At 31.1% G+C, this 18499-nt stretch overlaps 1 protein-coding gene across 1 annotated transcript in view; it reads left to right on the top strand.

Annotated features, from left to right (window-relative positions):
- The window catches only part of LOC118205188 (U2 snRNP-associated SURP motif-containing protein), a 134258-nt gene that overhangs the window by 22972 nt on the left and 92787 nt on the right, over positions 1–18499 (top strand). Inside the window, exons 4-7 of the mRNA XM_035377485.2 lie at positions 12838–12952; positions 15573–15697; positions 16039–16103; positions 18365–18468. Coding sequence (XP_035233376.1) covers positions 12838–12952; positions 15573–15697; positions 16039–16103; positions 18365–18468 — 409 coding nt within the window. The remainder of the gene's footprint in view (positions 1–12837; positions 12953–15572; positions 15698–16038; positions 16104–18364; positions 18469–18499) is intronic.

Raw genomic sequence — 18499 nt, 5'->3', positions numbered from 1 at the left:
ATAAAGGCCAACAGACTGGCTCTAGGGGTGTTTTCGTGATTTTCCACATGTGTGTCGTATATGCAGTATATTCTCAGGATGCATACTTTAATAAAGCAGTCGCAGCCCGCGCAAAACCGCTGGACACTGGTAGTTCGGTCCAACTTTCGAATCCCGGCAAGCCGGCTGGGTGCATGGGTGTTTTCGTGATTTTATGCATGTGTAACGTGTATGCAGTATCTTCTCGATGCATACGTGAATAAAGCGGGGGAAGTCCGCGCAAAACCGCTGAACACTGGTAGTTTGGTCCAACTTTTGAATACCGGCGAAATTACAATGGGAACTCATGAAGATTAAGCAATGAAAAGCGGGCTTCAGCCCGCTCAGCTGGCGGGCTTGCCCTCTAGTTCTCTTATTAAATATTGTATTGCTCATATTTTAAATTACAAGTCTAATTTTTCTTTTAAGGTTATGCAGTTGTGTATAATGTAATTAGACAGGTGCTTATTTTTTCCTTAAAATGTACTTGAAAAGTGCTTATAGGTGCTTATTTTTTTAACTAAAATGTGGCTATGAACCCTGTAAATAGCTTGAGATCTGAAAATTTCGCATAACAGTTTGATACCTTAAAGGCGATTTTAGCATTCTGAAAATGTAAATCATAAAAAACTGAAGAAATATTTTGCTATTTGACAAAGATGCTTATATTTTGAAATTTCGATGCATTCCTGTATATGCAATTTTGCAATCAAAGAAAAAATGGACTAGCAATATAAATCATCGAACAACTGTTCCCTTTCTATTCTAAGGTAAAAGTTGTATCTTATATCTCTAATTGATAAAACAAAATTTTTGAATACATTAAAACTCAACAAAGATTTTATTTTTTAAAGCTCCAGGGTCTGCATCTACATTTCTTTCTTGAACCAAAAACTATGAAGCGATTAAATAAATTAAACATCTTATATCCCTGATGTAAAGGCAGATCAACTCTGGGACCGCTATTTTTAATGCCACATGGAAAAAAAAATAAATTAAAAAATTCTTGACTCATGCATTGTAAATTTTTCTTAGTGCTGGCATTGTTCTATAATAATGTAGTGCAGTACAAATGCAGTGAGCAAATTCTATTTCTCCAGGAATGAATATTACCAGAGGTGTAAAAGTATTAACACTCATTATGGAATCCGAAAATGCTTTTTAAATGGCATTTGTAATAAATAAACTCTATTTAATTTGCTCTTCAACATCAGAATAATAATACTATTAAAAATAAAAATGCATATATTGTTTGAAGGAAATGTTTGAATATATTAAATCACTGAATTTTCAATACGATGACAAGTGAATATATTTAACACTGATTACTTCATTAGTTTTTTAGTACATAATATAGGTGCAAGTTTAAAAAAACTATTTTAATTGTAAAATGGAACACTTTTTAAAATAAAATTTCAAGTTATAGCATGCATTTCATTTGAAGGTAAAATAATACTTTTTTTTTTTTTTTCCTTGGGAAAACTGTATTTATCTACCTGCAGTGTGAAAGTGATTAGAGTACATCCCGCATTCTAACGCCTTGAGCGTTGGAACTAGAATGAAAGGAAATCTTGAGCGTTTGCCTGCCTGCTGACAAAAGAGCACTAATCACCCACTCGTTAAGGACTCGATTCGATAATTTTTCCCCCTTTCCATAACCGCTGAGCCAAGAGCCCCCAGTGAAGGTACACAACTGTTTTTCGAGCCCACGGGAAAAGGTTAAACAACTTTTCGCCTTTGGGGATGTGAATTCTTTTATTAAACGGTTCTAAATTTGGTAACTTTTCAACATTTTGGCGATTTTAAGATCAGCTTCTATAGAAACTTTTTAATTTTGTGATCTGAGAATTTTTCTATGATTTTTTTAAAACATCGTAACATTGATTAATTTTATCAAAAAAATGGTAATATATTGAAATTATAGGTACTTTTTCGTTTCGCCGTCGCAAATCTTGCAAAGCAGACTTTGTTGGCTACAGTATACACATAAAAAATTTTAGTTCTAAGAATTTTTTTTTTTTGAAGGCATAAATATTTTAATATGGATTAAAATTTTGTAAAAAGACAATAAATAAAGACAATAAATTTGTAAATAGACATTAATTTAAGAATTTACTATGCTTTCATGGTTCAACATCCTGATTTGCCGGTTTGTATCACATGACCCCAAGTGATCTTATCTCACGTAAACTATGCTACAAAAATCTAATTCTCTCAGTAATTATCTACATTAATTTCAAGTTAAATCTTGTGGAATACAAGTTTAAATGCAAGAATTATTTCAATTTGTACAAATAGCTTACTCAGAAATTATGTAAAACCGCAGTGCTTTACTTCGCTAGTGCATTCTCATTAGATTTAATAAATTTAACTCTTGATTTTGCCTTTTCTATATTTTCGCCTTCGAGTCAGTGGTGTGATTGCATCCTAACTAATTACTGAGGGCAGGGGTCGGCAACCTTTTGAAACGGAAGAGCCAAAGTTACAATTTACAAAATTTCCCAGTTTTTAAAGAGCCACTAAAAATTTTCATTTCAGTATTAAGTTTTGCTTATATATATATTTGATTTTTGACTTAAAATAAACAGCTTTGAATACGGAATAATATATATATATATATATATATATATATAGTTATATCAATGGGAGCATTGGCTTTGCATGCCTTTTGGATGATTGATTAAATCTGGCTTATAACTTGTTGTTTTAAGTTTCAAGCACGAATATAGATTTTTATTTGTTAGTTGACTTCAAACGTTACTTTTTATTATATTCACGCAAGAGAACGCTTGCTCGCACGAATATGTCAACCTGAAGATCGTCAATACTCCATATGCCAACTTCTTCACCTCACTGTACCATTTTGGAAGACTATTCCATGCGCCGAATATGAGAGCCTCAAGTCGCGGAATTTCTTTTAGAGCTGCCCACTTGTGCTGCTTGATGTGCTTGCTTTTCTGGACCTCAAACTCTTCCAACTTTCTCTGGAGTTCTGTGAACTTACCACTCCACAAGTCTTTGGTTTTCTAATATAGCAGTTGTATTTGAAGCGATCTAGCATCAATTCCAAATGTCTCATTATTGATATCATTTGTATTTGCATTGAGAGGATTTACTATGAACACAAGAGTACTTTTGTTTGTTTTGAATTGCTCGAATCTCTTAGCGAATCCATCCTTCATATTTTCAAAGCTATGTTGAAGTAATTCGTGTCATTGGTCTCATTGCAATATACTTCAGATTTTTAAAATTTACCGCTCTCCATGTCTTCAACAAAAATAAGTAATTTGTTTTCGAAACAAACTACTTCTTCAAGCAAGGCGTAGGCTGGGTTTCCCTTTCCTTGCAGTTTTAGATTTAGTTCATTTAATTTTATTGTGGTATCTACCATTGAAGTAGAATTTTTGCAGCCGTTTGTCTTTTTTCAATTCGGGATAATCAATGCATTTTTTCATTGAGGAATGTTTTTATTTCACTTAAGCACAAACTAAAACATTACAAAACATTACTTCTGGAAAGCCATCACACTTTATTGTGCAGAAGCAGGTCAAAAACCTGATTATCTATCAAAGAAAACTAGTGATGGCAGAGTGCTTTTGCAAAATGCTGTTAATAATCTTAATCACCAAGTTCATGACCTCAACTATTTCGGCCGGAAATCTTATAAAGAGCTTCTTGGTGAATTAAACAGTGAAACGTTAGAATTTCATGGTTTATTTTTTTTCTGAAGAATTGATGTTCTCTATGTATTCCTGTCATACTTCTGGCTCTGTAAGTTGCTATCGAAACAATTTTATTTATATCGATTCCATTGTCTTCCAGGCATTTTTGCACACGCATTTACTATATTTACTCCTCGAGAATTTGCCCTGAGAGCGACAGCAATTGTACAGTTTTTCGTTTGGACCTTGTGAGGACTTAAACCTTCGTTTGGACCTTAGGAGGACTGTGTCTTTTATGTCACAAGACTCATCTATAGCAAGTGATAAAGCAGAATGTTTTCCACTTGCATATGTGGTACATTTGAAAACATCTTAGCAGTTCTATCTTGTACTGTTTTTGCAGATGATGGCAAATCTTTGATTTTTTTTTTTTTTATGATTTCTGCTTTGATTTTAATATCACGGAACAGTTATTCAGATGCACATATAAAACAATCTCTGACGTATTTGACGTGAATGGTTTTACTCTTTTTGCAATTTCTAATGATACTACAGGCTTGGCAGATTTACATTATTGGAAGATTGTACCCAGTTACTTAGCATGGGATATGACTGCTTTTTTGGGGGGGAGGGGAGCTTTTCAAGAGCTTTTTTTGTGCGTTCTCGGTTGGATTTTTACGAGCAAACAGGGTATATGTTGTAGTAAAGTGTCTCCCCAAATTCGACTTCTTATTGTGTACGAGTTTTTGGTGGCAAATGAGACAACTCGGAAGGCCATATATATGCATATGAACGCAAATGACTCCGCCCAATCCTGATTGAATTCTCGTTTTTCTTCTTCAGTTCTTCTCTTTTTTTTACTAGCTGCCATGCTGACGGCGGAGCTGACAAAGTGAATAATAGTTCAAATTAACAGTACAGTAACAATGGTTCAAATTTATCTCATCACGGTCATGTTAAGCGTAATTAACGATTATGAAAAATAGAAACTATTGAAAAATTAGATACTTAAAAATATATTTTCTTATTTTTTAAGGGTTTTGACAGTAAATTATTAATTCTTCTATATGGAACTGGAGAGCTGCAACTTTACATCAAAAGAGCCGCAGGTTGCCGATCCCTGTCTTAGAGCATAAAATTTAACTAGTAAATATTCTATGTAATTGTATGCCAGTATTGAAACAAGCAATCAATCTGATAAATGGCTGCGACTTGTTTTGAAAATGAAGCGAAGATTTTCTGTTTGGCATCAGTTGCACCATTATTGGCGACTTTATCGTTTGCGCCGGCAAAACGGAAAAGTACCAAATTATGTTTAAAAAATAACATTAAAATAAAATACTTTTACTTTTCACTGTCATATTACAAAGTTTCATTTTGGCAACTTATTATACAATATTTGGAATCTGAAAAATAAACAAGGTGTATAATGCTATAAAGCACAATTTATGAAACGGCTCTTAGCAAAAGCAAAATTAGCTATGTAATTAATTAAAAATGTCTTTTTAATTTTTTCATAGTAAGAGTTTTCCCTGTGTAATTATCTCAGAATATGCGTCAGTTTTCATTATAAAATTAATTTTACACTTTCCCCCCTTTTTTTTTCCAAAATATTTCTGGCTTCTTGCTGTTACAGAATTGGTAGAGAGAATTTTTCTTTAGGATTTTAGACATTGCAGCTTGGAAAGTTGAGAAGGATTTGAAGGCAAGATTTATAGACCCATGATTCTAGAAGATTTAAGAAATATGTGACAAAATGAAAAATGTCCTTGGTATCAACACATAATGTATATATTTTACAGAGAGTTTGCAATAAATTTCTTACTTTTTGGAGAACATCTGGAAGAACAATGAAAACATAATATTTTAATGTTTTACTTCTGATACTAGAATCTTAACATGTTTATCTTCTCTTTATTTTCTCTACTTTTCACTAGACACAAGCATGGAAAATATCAAAAAAGCTTCTAATCTTATCACATGGGCAGGCATTAAAGTAAGGGTTTTTTTATTAAAAAAGAAATTGAAAACTTACAATTTAAAAGATTAATCTAATATGTTTTAATGCATCATACACATAGCTGGCACTAAGCATTTTCCCACCTGATGCAATCTCTGTGGTTCTTAAATTCTGCTTCCAATGCCTACTCTAAATTCTAAAAGTTTTGCCATTTCTAAATTTTGTTGTTTGGTGTGTCACTAAATTCTAAAAATTCTGCCACATCAGTTCCTTAACCGGCCTTTACCATATATATTTCATATTTCTTCTGAATGTTTATACAAGGGCAATCCCCCCCCCAAAAAAAGGTCTCCTATATTTTTAGATGTACAAAGAACCGTTTATTTTCTATAATTGCTACATCACTTTAAAGATTGAAGAATGCTTTATTTTTCAACATAATCGCCATTTCGGTCGATGCATTTTTGTAGACGCTGTGGCAGTTTTACAATGCCCATGTCATACCAGCTTGCCGCCATGCCCTTCAGGAAGCATCAATCGAGTCCAAGAAGTTGTTCTTTTCGTCTCCATAGCGACGAAGAAATTCGCGGGAAGAATCAACCCGTTGCTGTTTGTGGTCTTCTGTCAGCATACGCGACACCCATCTTGCACACACCTTCCAATATTGCAACTTTTCCGTTAAAATCCTGCGGATGGTTCTTCTGGAAACCTCAGGAACCAAAATGCAGAGAGCATCCAGAGCAATCCTCCGATCTTTACGCATGAGTTCCTCAACTTTCGCGATTGTCTCGTCGGCAATTGACGGCCTCCCGCTCCTTTCTTCATCATGAATTTCAGTACGACCGGCTGTAAACTCTCTACACCACTTGCGAACGTTTTTGACATCCATGTCCATGCACGACTGTCCATACACTTCTGTCAATAGGCGGTGAATTTCAACCGGTTTAATGCCTTTTGCGTTCAAAAATCGAATAACTGCGCGCACTTCGCACTTGGCGGCAACGTTTATCGGGAGCTCCATTTCGAATGGCTGCCAAGCCAAGACTGAGCATCCTAGCGAAGCGCCTGCGTGCTTATGTGGTAGTGGAGAAGGCACCACTCACAACAGTGTTGCCAACAACCGTATTAAAACTTTATGTACATCCCCCAAAAATAGGAGACCTTTTTTTTGGGATTGCCCTCGTATTACTAAAATAAAATTAGCCGCTTTTTCTGAAAATTCTAAATGCATTTAGTGTTTTTTAGAATAACAGAAATCCTTAATTAAATCCAAAAATTCTAAAATGAAGAGGAAACATGCTGAAGAAAGAAACTGAGTACATAAAGAAAATTATTCTTCAAAGATATATGCAGTTATTATTATGTAAATTACCCAATAGTTTATAATTTCCTATTTCTATTTCCTCATATGATATTGTTACTGAGCCAGATTAAATTGTATAATCTTTGACCACTAGTCCACATTATTAGTTTGAATTTGACTGTTCTTGTTTAATTAGGTCACCTTGAGCTGTAATTGGTTTTGTTAGCATCAGAACACGACTTTATGTTCTAAGTTCTTTTTAAATAAGAGGCTTATTTAAACCTTTGTCTGATATTGTAATTACTTTCAAACATAGCAATAATATGCTTTACATCTGTCGAGGGTTTTGGACTGTATATAACTTTTACCAGATCAAGTAAACCTTCATAGGTACATTGTGGAAAGGTTTACAAGTTAGGAGATAAAGCACGCAGAAACTGAGCAGAGAGCATTGATTTGCACGTTGAGACAAATCCCTGATTGTTAGAAAAAGATGCTTAAAGAGAAGGAAATTGATATAAACTAGCCAAAATGACGGATAAATATTTTGTTGAGTGTTGTTGTTATAAAATATAAATGTTTTGTAGCTTTGAATGTGTAATTATCCTAATATTGTTTAAGAATCAATGTCAGAAATTACATGTATTTTAAACTTGAAATTTTATTAGATTTTTATTTTAAGAGGGCTTTTTTAATAAATATTATTAAAAAATAAAATTTAATAGTGGTCATGTAAATCTATAACGACTGAGGTTATCAAACTACCTAATTTAATTATTTATAACTAACTGCATACCCTTAAAAATTATCTCTATATATTAAAGTGAGTTATTGCCTTTCAATAATACTCACTTCAATAATACACACAAGATAAAATACAAAAATGTAAAAATTCAAGTAAAACTTATTCTTTGCATCTACAGAGACTTAAAATAATATAAAACAACTTATTACCTCTAGTGCTTTAATACCTTATTGGAACCTGATAAATTGCATAAAGTCTATTTTATTCTCAAACTTATTAATAATTATGTTCATTGATTCATGTTTAGTAATAATGCATACTACTTAGAGATCTATTTTATTAGGATGGTGTTACAAAAGTGAAATTCAGGCATAGATAATATTTTTAATTGAATTTATTCAGTTCCCATTTGCTCATAGGTCCATAATTTTTTTCATTTATGGTCCTTAAAAGTACTTAATTTCTGTGTGCAGAAATATGTACGAACCCTGTGAATGTATCTAGAAATTATTTTACTAATGGTGTACTCCTAATTATAATATTCAGAGGATATCCTTCATTGGAAGAGAACTTCTCAATGTAGATTTAAAATTAAGGGGGGATTTACCTTGGCATTGATGTTTTCATGCTGAAATGTTATTGCTTCTGAAGAGATAGATATCTGTGTCTGATCGCCCTAAAAATCCATAGTTATTAAAAATCTATGTCAAAACTAAGATTATTATTATTATTATTGGTTTTCGCTTAATTTTAAATAATTGATTAAAATCAAAACCAGCGTATTTGGTTACTTAATTCCTTGGCAACATTTTTGGGTCACTTGGCAATTTTTATAGTCAGTTTCGAACTTGTTTGGCAACTTTACTTCAGTTTAAAAAATTTATTTTATAACTTTTTGATATTATTAACATATGCAACACAGGTGGGATTTCAGCAATTTAGTAGCATTATTCAGTGAATAATATTAACCACAATCACATTAAATGGTGTTTACTGTAATGTATTATTTTAGTCTTGTGTAGCAATAGAAACATCTGTGCATAAAAAAGGGTACCACTGATGTGTATTTAAAATACAAAGTACAAAAATTTTGAGTTTAGTTAGATGTGTATGTAAAATATATGTGTATTGCATACTCAGATTAGATTTTGTTGTAACTAGTTCTACTCAGACTAATCAATACAGATTCAAAATTGCTTTTGCTACATTCTTATCATACATCAAAGCAAATTTTATGCATTATATATGTGGACTTACTTAAAATTTTTCTTTGGGGGAGGCTAAATAACAATCTAAAAATGCTTTGAATTGGAATAGTTAGGATGATATAATTTCTTAAAAAGGATGTTAGCTAATGGTTAGACACATAAAACATACCTATTTGAAATCTGGTAATGCATCTTTCTTTTTTCATTAAAAAGAACTAAGTGGAATTTATCATTAAGAGGCATCAGGCATGTAATTCTAATGTACTTAAAGCCTCATAGTGTATTTTCAGGTTTTTCTGTGTATGCAAGGAATTGGCAGAAATAATAGGATGTTTTCATATTATTATCTATACTCAGTTTTACCTAACAAGCTAATGTCATGGCTAGGAATTCTATCCTCTAGTTTATGAAAGTATTCTCATGATAATCTCTATGTTTGCATTATACAGGGTAAGCAGACATCCTCCCCGATTATAAAATTTATTGCATGGAAAGTATTATTATTAGACATGTATGATTTTTTTGGAAATGGTAACTGCAGCAATTTTTTATAAGTTTCTAGTTTTTTTTTTCTTTTTCTTTTATATATATATATATATATATATATACACTGTTTTAGTAAATTTGAACATGTACTCCCTTTTGTAGCTTGGAGAACATCAGATTGCTATTCCAATTATTGTCACCTATTCTTCATCATTTGCTCTGTAACACTTGACATGGCATGTGTTATTTTGGCCTTCAGAATATCATTGTCACAAAATATTACACAGACTGCTTGGTTCTAAATATTGTCCTCTTTCTGATTCATAACAGTGAAAAGTCTGTTCACTTATGTCATGCCTGCTCATGCTTTGGAAGGCCATGTTAAAAAGTTTTTCATACCAATTCTTGATACTCTCTTAACATATGAAGGATTGCATCCATATGAATCTCTAAAGGCCATTAATGAGCAATTTAGTTTTATGATTATGTAAAGTGCATTTAGCTTTTTTCCTTTCATCTGCATCCTTCCATTAATTTTTTTGCATTATCATCTAGTTGGTAAAAAAAAAAAAAAAAAAAAAAAAAAAAAAAAAAAAAAAAAAAAAGTAAAAATAGTATCATAAAAAAAAAAGTTGGAAAACGTTCAACAGGCCCAAAGAGGTACTTTTTTTTTTTTTTTTTTTTTCATTTACACACACATACATGTTTCGAGAGCATTTGGACTGCTCCTTTTAGGCTAAAAAATATTTAAGAACGGCATATCCATAGAATTTCAAATAGACAATCTCATGAGCTAGAAATAAAAATGTCACCGCCCCCATACAGTGTTGCCATTGCTTGCTTGGAAATCATTTTGTTAATCAAAAATTCATTAAAATTTTACAAAATATGAAATAGACATTGAAACAAATTCCAAATTTGGGTTTCTATGTGCCCTTATTTAGGTGGAGAACTAAGTTATTCAAAATTTGATGCCTCTAGCTACCATTGTTTTTTGACAGTGTGATAAACATACATAACCTTCATGCAGATTCTTCATTATTTAATTTCTTTAAATACAATACAGGGCAATAATATTTAGTGACAACAATTTGAAAAGTGAAATGAACATTTATAATGAATCGATGCAAAATGCAGTTTCGATGCTTCTGGACTAAATGTGTCTTTGGGCAACAATAATCAAAATTTCACAGTTTTTATCTTCTGTGGTTATTTTATGTAAAAATTGCATTTTCAGGGAAATACCTTTTGCTGTGCTATATGTCTAAAACAAAGCTTTAACAGAACTTTCCAAGCATCCTTGAATGGAGATCTCATATTTTAGAAAAAGTAATTCTGAACATTTTATGGAGAATTAATTTTAAAGTTAAAAATGCTTACAACTTGTAAATAATAAAGTCTCACTTCTTGCATGGGAAACAAAAGTTGGTATGAAGGAATGAAAGGAAACAGTAATACAAGAAGTTCCATCCATAATCTTGAAAGCTACATTGTACACATTCTGAAGCAGGTCTCTTGTGTAGATGCAGATGATGACAAAGCAGGTTACTGAAATTGCTCACCAAAGCTTAAAAAATTAACTCATTTTATCCAAAAATACCTGTATTCCAGTAAGCATTACTAATGTTTTGTAGAATTCTCTTCTAATTTTTCTATAAATCATCAGTATTCTACTTTTATAATCAGCTGTTTGAAATTTCTGAACTGCTTTCAAGCCAAGGTGCAGCTGTAGGCATAATCATAAATTCTAGAATATCCATGGTAACATATCCTTAAAAAAATGCAACATTTGTATCTAATGCACTCAATAAAGTTTCATGAATTTGATTAAATATCCTTAAGTTTTAAAATAAACTACCATGAACAGATATTAGAAAAATGTAAAAAGTAATTTTTATAATTATTTTATTTGTATTTTCTTCTTTTGTAAAATTAATAATTTCTCTATTGAAAAAAGTCATAAGGAGGCATTTGTTTTTATGTGCTTTTTTAACCCACATCTGACTAATGTTCCTATATATATATATATATAGGTCACTTCACATTATTTTTTCTGTGTGATGCCAGTTTTATTCAATAGATGGGAGTACTAAAATTAGAAAAAGAAAAACATGCTTGAATAAAATAATCTTGTTACTAGCACTATAAAAAAGTTTTTTTTCAACAATGTTTTTATTTAACTTATGGCAAGCAAAAGGTAGATTTCTGTGCAAATGTTGCTTAATATTGATTATTATAGTTATAAGAAATTGTTTCCTGGTATTCTGCTTTTATAATCTGAAAGTTACGATGATGAGCATAAATTTCAACAAGTATGTTTTAAGTACTTGAAGAAAATCATAAAACTAGTAACAATGATTATTATTTTAATACTTTATAAAGAATTTTATTATTTAATTGTAACTGAATTCAAATGTATAATCAAATATATTTTGTTGTATTTGTAGAAAAGCAAAATAAATACTGTTTCTATGATATGTTTCTCTACACTTACATGCTATAAAAATGTGATACTGGATTTCTTGTTAAAATGTTTTGCAGCATTTTATGCAAAATAGTATTTCTTATAATATTCTATAAACTATGATGTTCTAGGTGTTATGGAACCTTCTTTTTATCATTTGCAGGACAATTTTGTATTTTTATTTTGAATAAATGCTCAACTAATATGATGTTTTTACTTAATTTTTTATTATATCAGCTCTTAGCAGTTTTACATAGTAGATTCTCCTTTGTTCTATATCCCTCCAATCGCTTAGCAGTAGTCTGTGAACACTGGTAGTTAAGTCCATTGTTTGAATCTCAGTGAGTAGTTGTTTCCCTGTTGGTTGTATTATGGTTGCATGGTTGTTTCTGTTGTTTTCTACATGAGTAACATGTACATGGCAAGTTTCCTTAAAAATGTCCTCCAATCGGGATCTCTTCCCTTTGCTTAAAATAATTAATTTATAAAAGAACCAATAAGTTTTATAATATTGATTTAATAAGATTAACATTTTACATATATTAGCACAAAAATAAAATAAAATTTATACTTTTGTAGTTATATCTGGGAATTATTCAGTGGAATTATTAATTGTAGCAGTGGATTTGCCTGATGTCCTATGTATATAGGATGATTTATTATTTATTATGTAATTAAAATAATTTTGGGGCATGCCTATACATCCAAATAAGTTTTATTTGTAAAGGTTAATTTCCTTTATATGGTTTAATTTTGTTTGTGTGTGTGTTTATTTTTAGGTCTAATTATTTTTCATTTATGACTTGAAATCTGCACACTTGTCATACAGCAAGTTGTGTAGATTTTTGGTCTTTTGCTGTTATAGTTTTTTTTTTAAACATAAATTTTCAAATATTTTATTTGTTATATTATTTACATTTTATTTATACAATTATTATAGCATGTTGTGTTTATATTAGTACCTATGGTGGTGTTTTTTTTTTTTTTTTAGGAGGAAGAAAAAGCTGCTGCTGAAGTGTATGAAGAATTCTTAGCTTCATTTGATGAGCCAGCAAAACATGGAAAGTTGTTTGTTAGGGGCACAGTAATCAATGCTGGATCAGGAGGTAAAACTGCATATTTAGAGAGGCTTTTGTATGTTTGATGCTCTTTTAATTTGTAAAACATTATATGACTTAGTGATTACAGGTAAGGAAGGATAAATTTGTATAGGTTTTTCTGAGCAAGTAAAAGTTACAGCTATATATCCAGTGTAGCAGAAATCGAGGCTGGATTATGTCAGTAAACTCAACCAGGCATGTTGGTCTGTAACACCTAGATTTGCAGGTCACCAGTCTTTGCAGTAATTCTTGCACTGAATGATTTAGCACTTCTGCAGTTTTTTTTTTTTTTTCCCCTGCCTCCCAGTTAGTTGTCTTAATATGTTAAACACCATGTCTGTTTTGCTTGATCTAAGTTCAGTCCCTAGGGGTTTCATGTGTTACATGCCTCTTGTAGACCACATTTTCATTATTCTTTTAAGTGTGCTTTGTAGATTCCTTCTTCCAGATAATATACGTGTTTATGCTTTTTATATAATAAATACATGAAATGTACACTTCATTATCTGAAAATATTTTGCTAATAATGTTTTAAAGTTTTGGAGTTATATCTTTGGAAAGCTGCCTGGAAAAATGAGCAATAATTGTGCTGTCACTGATATTTAGCATATGTATCTTCCATTTGTTAGCTAGATGTGCTTAAACCTTTAACGTGCGGTGGTCGCGCCTTGAAACCACCATTTTCAAATTTTTTTTCTCCTCTTTTTTCCGAAATTTTTGAGTGAAAATGAATTGATTACTGATCTTTTACATCTGAATAACACAAAATGACTGTAGAATCATATATGTTTTAGGTATTAATACTTCAGATTGGATGCCTTTTAGAATTCGTTTTCGATGAGACAAAATAACTTCCTTTTATTAATATAAACAACTTTAAATTTCAAAAGTTAGTCATCCCACATCATGATTTCTATCATAAACAATAAAAAATTGCAGTAATTAAATTGCATATATAAAAAAAATCTCTATATGTATGGCATTTGCTATGTGGTTTCAGGGCGCCACTAGAGCATTGCGTCACAATGCTTACAATCCTGTAGAGGCTCGGTGGTCGCGCCTTGAAACCACTGGCATTTGCTTCTCAATGGCATTCGCTTGCTTTTCAAATAGGAATGTTTATTTTTACCCGGATATAGATAAAGGGCTTTGAAACCACAGAGTTATTTTATTGCTAAACAATACATGCACCTGCCCAGTAAAAAGGTCTTTCTTTTCCAAATACTTTTCTCTGACATCAATACACTTGCTATGCCAGTTGAAAAGAAACTAAATAACGCTGGACATATGCCAGTGAAATTTAAATCCAGGCAGTGTACATTTTGTTGCACAAGGAAGAAACCTCATAGAACAAGATGTATGTGTGAAACGTGCAATGTGGGTCTGTGCATGTACCAAAGAGACAAAACATGCTTTGAACAGTGTTACACACACACACACACACACACACAAAAAAAAAAAAAAAAAAAAAAAAAAAAAGTTCTTTGAAATTTAAAAAAATTAAAAAAAAAAAAGTTCTTTTTTTTATTTAAAAAATAAAATAAGGAAAAACTGAGTTCTTTTTTATCCTTATTTTATTTTTTAAATCCATTTATCCAAATGTCCTTATTATATAGGTACTTATATTTTCACTGCTATAGAAAAATTACATAAATGTTTATTTTTCAATTTTTTCTGATGTTTTTTTTTTTTTTTTTTTTTTTTTTTTTTGTAAAATAATGTCAAACAATTATATATAATGCAATTCTTACATACATTTTTTTAAAATCCGTAAATTTCGTTATTTATTGGAAACGTGCGCGGAAAATGGTAAGTTTTTTTTCTCTACTACATCAGTAAGTTTCAAAGTTCTAGATGCGTGGTGGTTTCACTGTGCGACCACCACCCACAGAACAATGAGCAAGAGTAGATTTTTTTAATTCATATATTATTTGTCTCTAGGATCATAATATTCAATTTCTAGAGTTTTTAGTTTAAAAAATTATAAAAATAATATTGTGCGCGTCAAAGGGTTAACTCTCATGTCATATACATAAGACTGAGGGCAATCTGGAGAAATGCGATAATTCCTTTTTTTCTTCCCTAAAAGGGTGACTGGCATGAAGTGTGAGACCTATTCATCCAAATCCAGCGAGTCATGAGTAAATTACTTGCTATCATGTAGTTCAAGCACCACTAAAAATTTATGAGGATTATCAGTGGGAAAAATCAACAATGTCCTTCTAATATTTGAACCGCGGAGCTTCTCGGCAGCTTAATGTACTAACCATTCACACCATAAAAGATCACACAGAGGAATAAATGAGATAATTCTGTACATTTCCCTTGTGCTTAAAAGACAGTAGGAGAAGGGCAAGAGACTCAGTCAGTAGAATCTGAATGGTGATGAACTATCATCTACAGCACTTTTTAATTTGGACAAAACTTCAGAGTGCACTTTGAAAATGTAATTAATTACTTGCAAATCTTTTAACATGATTATTGTTTTTCTTTGAATTAATTTAAGAAAAGCAAGTCAGTTGTAAATCAATTCATTTTTCTCTGCTTATATATACTAAAGATGCACGTTAGTTTCCTTTTTGTTGTTGAAATGGAAATATGTATATTATTTCCTTATCAATTGCAGAAGAAAAACCAACTGTACAAACTGGAAAGTTATATAAACCACCAAAGTTAGTAGAAGTTGTTAAAAAGCAGCCCGAAGAGAAGCAAGAAACTGCCAAAGAGAAAGCTGATAGAATTGAGCGACAGGTTAAATATCAAGAACTCGTATTTAAATTTTTGTGCTTTAATATTTTTGTATTATTTTGTACACTCATGTTAAATATAGATATATTTTATACTAGATAAATACTAGGTTAAATATCAGATACATTTAGTTGAATTGTTTTATGAATTTATATTTTAGTTCTAAAATTTATTACATTTATGAAGTGTAAGTTAAATATTGTAGATAATGGTGCAATAGATTTTTTAAATTTTAAAGTTTTATAATAAAGTTGCTTTTTACACTTTTTCAGTATTATCATGAAATGTTTTGCTGTTTTTCATATTGAATCTGTACATTTTTTGTCTATTTTATATTTCCTTAGAACAAAAAGCGAGAAAAAGAAAAGCGAAAAAGCAATCTTGAGCTTTTCAAAGAAGAATTACGTATGTAAGTAAGATATTTATTTATTCAGACTCTGAAATCAAAGATGTCTTAAACGGGTACTTTTTGGCTAGCGAGGCACAAGTCAGAATTTTAGCTAAAGATCCAGCTATGGTAACCTGTTTGTGAGTAGTGCTGTGTAATGTCATTATTATTAATAAGTGGGAAGAATGGATATCAATTCCATAACTTTACCTTCAATATTTTCAGTTATTTTTTATTGAAGTACTTAAAAAAAAGTAAGAAAGAAAGAATCAGTATGGATTACATGATATCTCGATTATCAAATGGTGAAGAGTTGTGAATAAGTACTTTCAAGACATGGAGAGGTATCATGCTGTTTTGTATAAATACGAGTCTTCCCTTTTTTAAGTAATTAAAAGACATCTGATTGCTTTCAAAATGAAGAAAACATTTATTTAAGTAAAGTAAAGTATTTTTCATGAGTAAAGTATTTTCCATTAGAAACTACAACATTTTCCCATTTGACAGATAACGAATCAATTCTATGAGAGAAGTCTGCTTCTTTTGAATTAGTTGAGTTATCAAACCAATTTTTGATATCCTCATAAGAACTGCTCTCCATAAAGTCAATTCTGCATAAATGAAAAAAAAAAAAAAAAAAAAAAAAAAAAAAAGGTAAATAGAAGGAGCAGTGTCAAGATCCTTTGACTATTTTTGCAACATTATGTGCAAATGTTAGAAAATGACCTGGTCATACCTTTTAGCATATTTTGAATTTTTTTGCTTCATTGCTTTGTTCAGATAGATTAACTCTTTATTTTTTTTTTAACATTTGGCATTGATTATCTGACTTAGTTGCAGCAACTGAAATTATTTTTTATCAATTTTCCATGCCATTTATCAAAGCTATTATTTTTTAAACCATCAGAACCAGTCTTTTCAAATTATTTGATGCAGCATATTCACCACAAATTTCGAGCTGAAAAATGGAATGTTTCTGCTGCAGTTTCCTGTGTAATAAAGCAAAGTTTCCACTGCAGTTTTCTTTGTAATAAACTTTTCACATCTGTTGTTTCTGGCATAAAACTCAACATTTTCAGCGAGGAACAAATAATTATTATTTATACTTTAAACACGTTAAAAGTAATACTTTAAACACGTTTTAAAGATTACTATCAAACCTTTCAAACATACTCTTATTCAGTTGCATACAAGCAGTTCTACTAAAGATATCTATTAGAAAAGGTGAAATCATATTTATGCACCCAATAAAAGACTATTTAGGTAACTACAATATAAAACTGTGTTTTACTGCTTTTGGAACTAGAAAAGGCAATGTACAAAAAGAAAGGTTTACAAAGGAGTTGCTCGTTGGAAAGTTTGTGTGCTCCTCCTTTGAAAGTTATTTAATTTATTTACATCTGGTATCAAGAATGTGAGTAGTAGAATTCTATCAATTAGAATAGTTACATACTTTCATATTTGCCTTTGTTCCTGTATTTGTTTTGAATTTAATAAAATAGCCATTCTTTTCATATGACTATTTATTTTCAAGGTTGCCATTTCTCGCTATGATTAGTTTTTGTTTCAACATTTATGTTTAGACCAAGCTGCACTCTGCTAAAAAGTACCCTTAAATGTTCTGTTTAAAAATACTATATACAAGGTGTGGCTATTAATTTCCGAGACTGCTGCAATAGCACCAGAACAGATGATGTGAAAAACGTAACCTTTTAATATGTTTCAAAGTAATTCCCATCTGCCATAATACACTTCTGTGCTCGGCTGTATAAGTTATGGAAACAACTTTTAAAGTCCTCTTTTGGAAGGCTCTTCAATGTTGATGTCACGTTCTTCTTGATGTCTTCAACAGCCACAAAGCGTGTTCCTTTCATCACAGTTTTTAGTTTGGGAAACAAAAAGAAGTCTGTGGGGCCAAGTCAGGAGAGTATAGTGGATGATGCAGCTCCACGACCTCAAGCTTGGCCCAAAACCTCTTCACTAGGAATGCAATGTGGGGGTGGGTGTTGTCATGCAACGTGACGTTGACATTGATGAGCCTTCCGAAAGAGGACTTTAAAAGTTGTTTCCACAACTTATACAGCCGAGCACAGAAGTGTATTATGGCAGATGGGGATTGCTTTAAAACATATTAAAAGGTAATATTTTTCACATCACCTGTTCTGGTGTTATTAGAGTAGTCCTTAAAATTAATAGCCCCCCTTGTATTTTACGCAAACGTATTATCTATATTAAAATTTTTTTTTTTTTTTTTTTTTTTTAATTTTAAAAACATCTTTTAGGATCCAAGAAGAAAGAGAAGAAAGACATAGGTTAAAAAATGTTGTCAAAGAGCAAGTGAAAGTTGGCAGACCTGTTGAACCTGTTGAAACGCAAATAAGATTAGGTAATTTTCTTCCTTTGATCCACATTTGAGT

This window comes from Stegodyphus dumicola, chromosome 1, assembly GCF_044657685.1.
Source record: "Stegodyphus dumicola isolate Sdum_Otavi_A_Nest chromosome 1, ASM4465768v1".
Taxonomy (NCBI): Eukaryota; Metazoa; Arthropoda; class Arachnida; order Araneae; family Eresidae; genus Stegodyphus; species Stegodyphus dumicola.
Note: the sequence above shows the minus strand (reverse complement) of the source record. Positions and strands in the feature narration are given on the sequence as shown.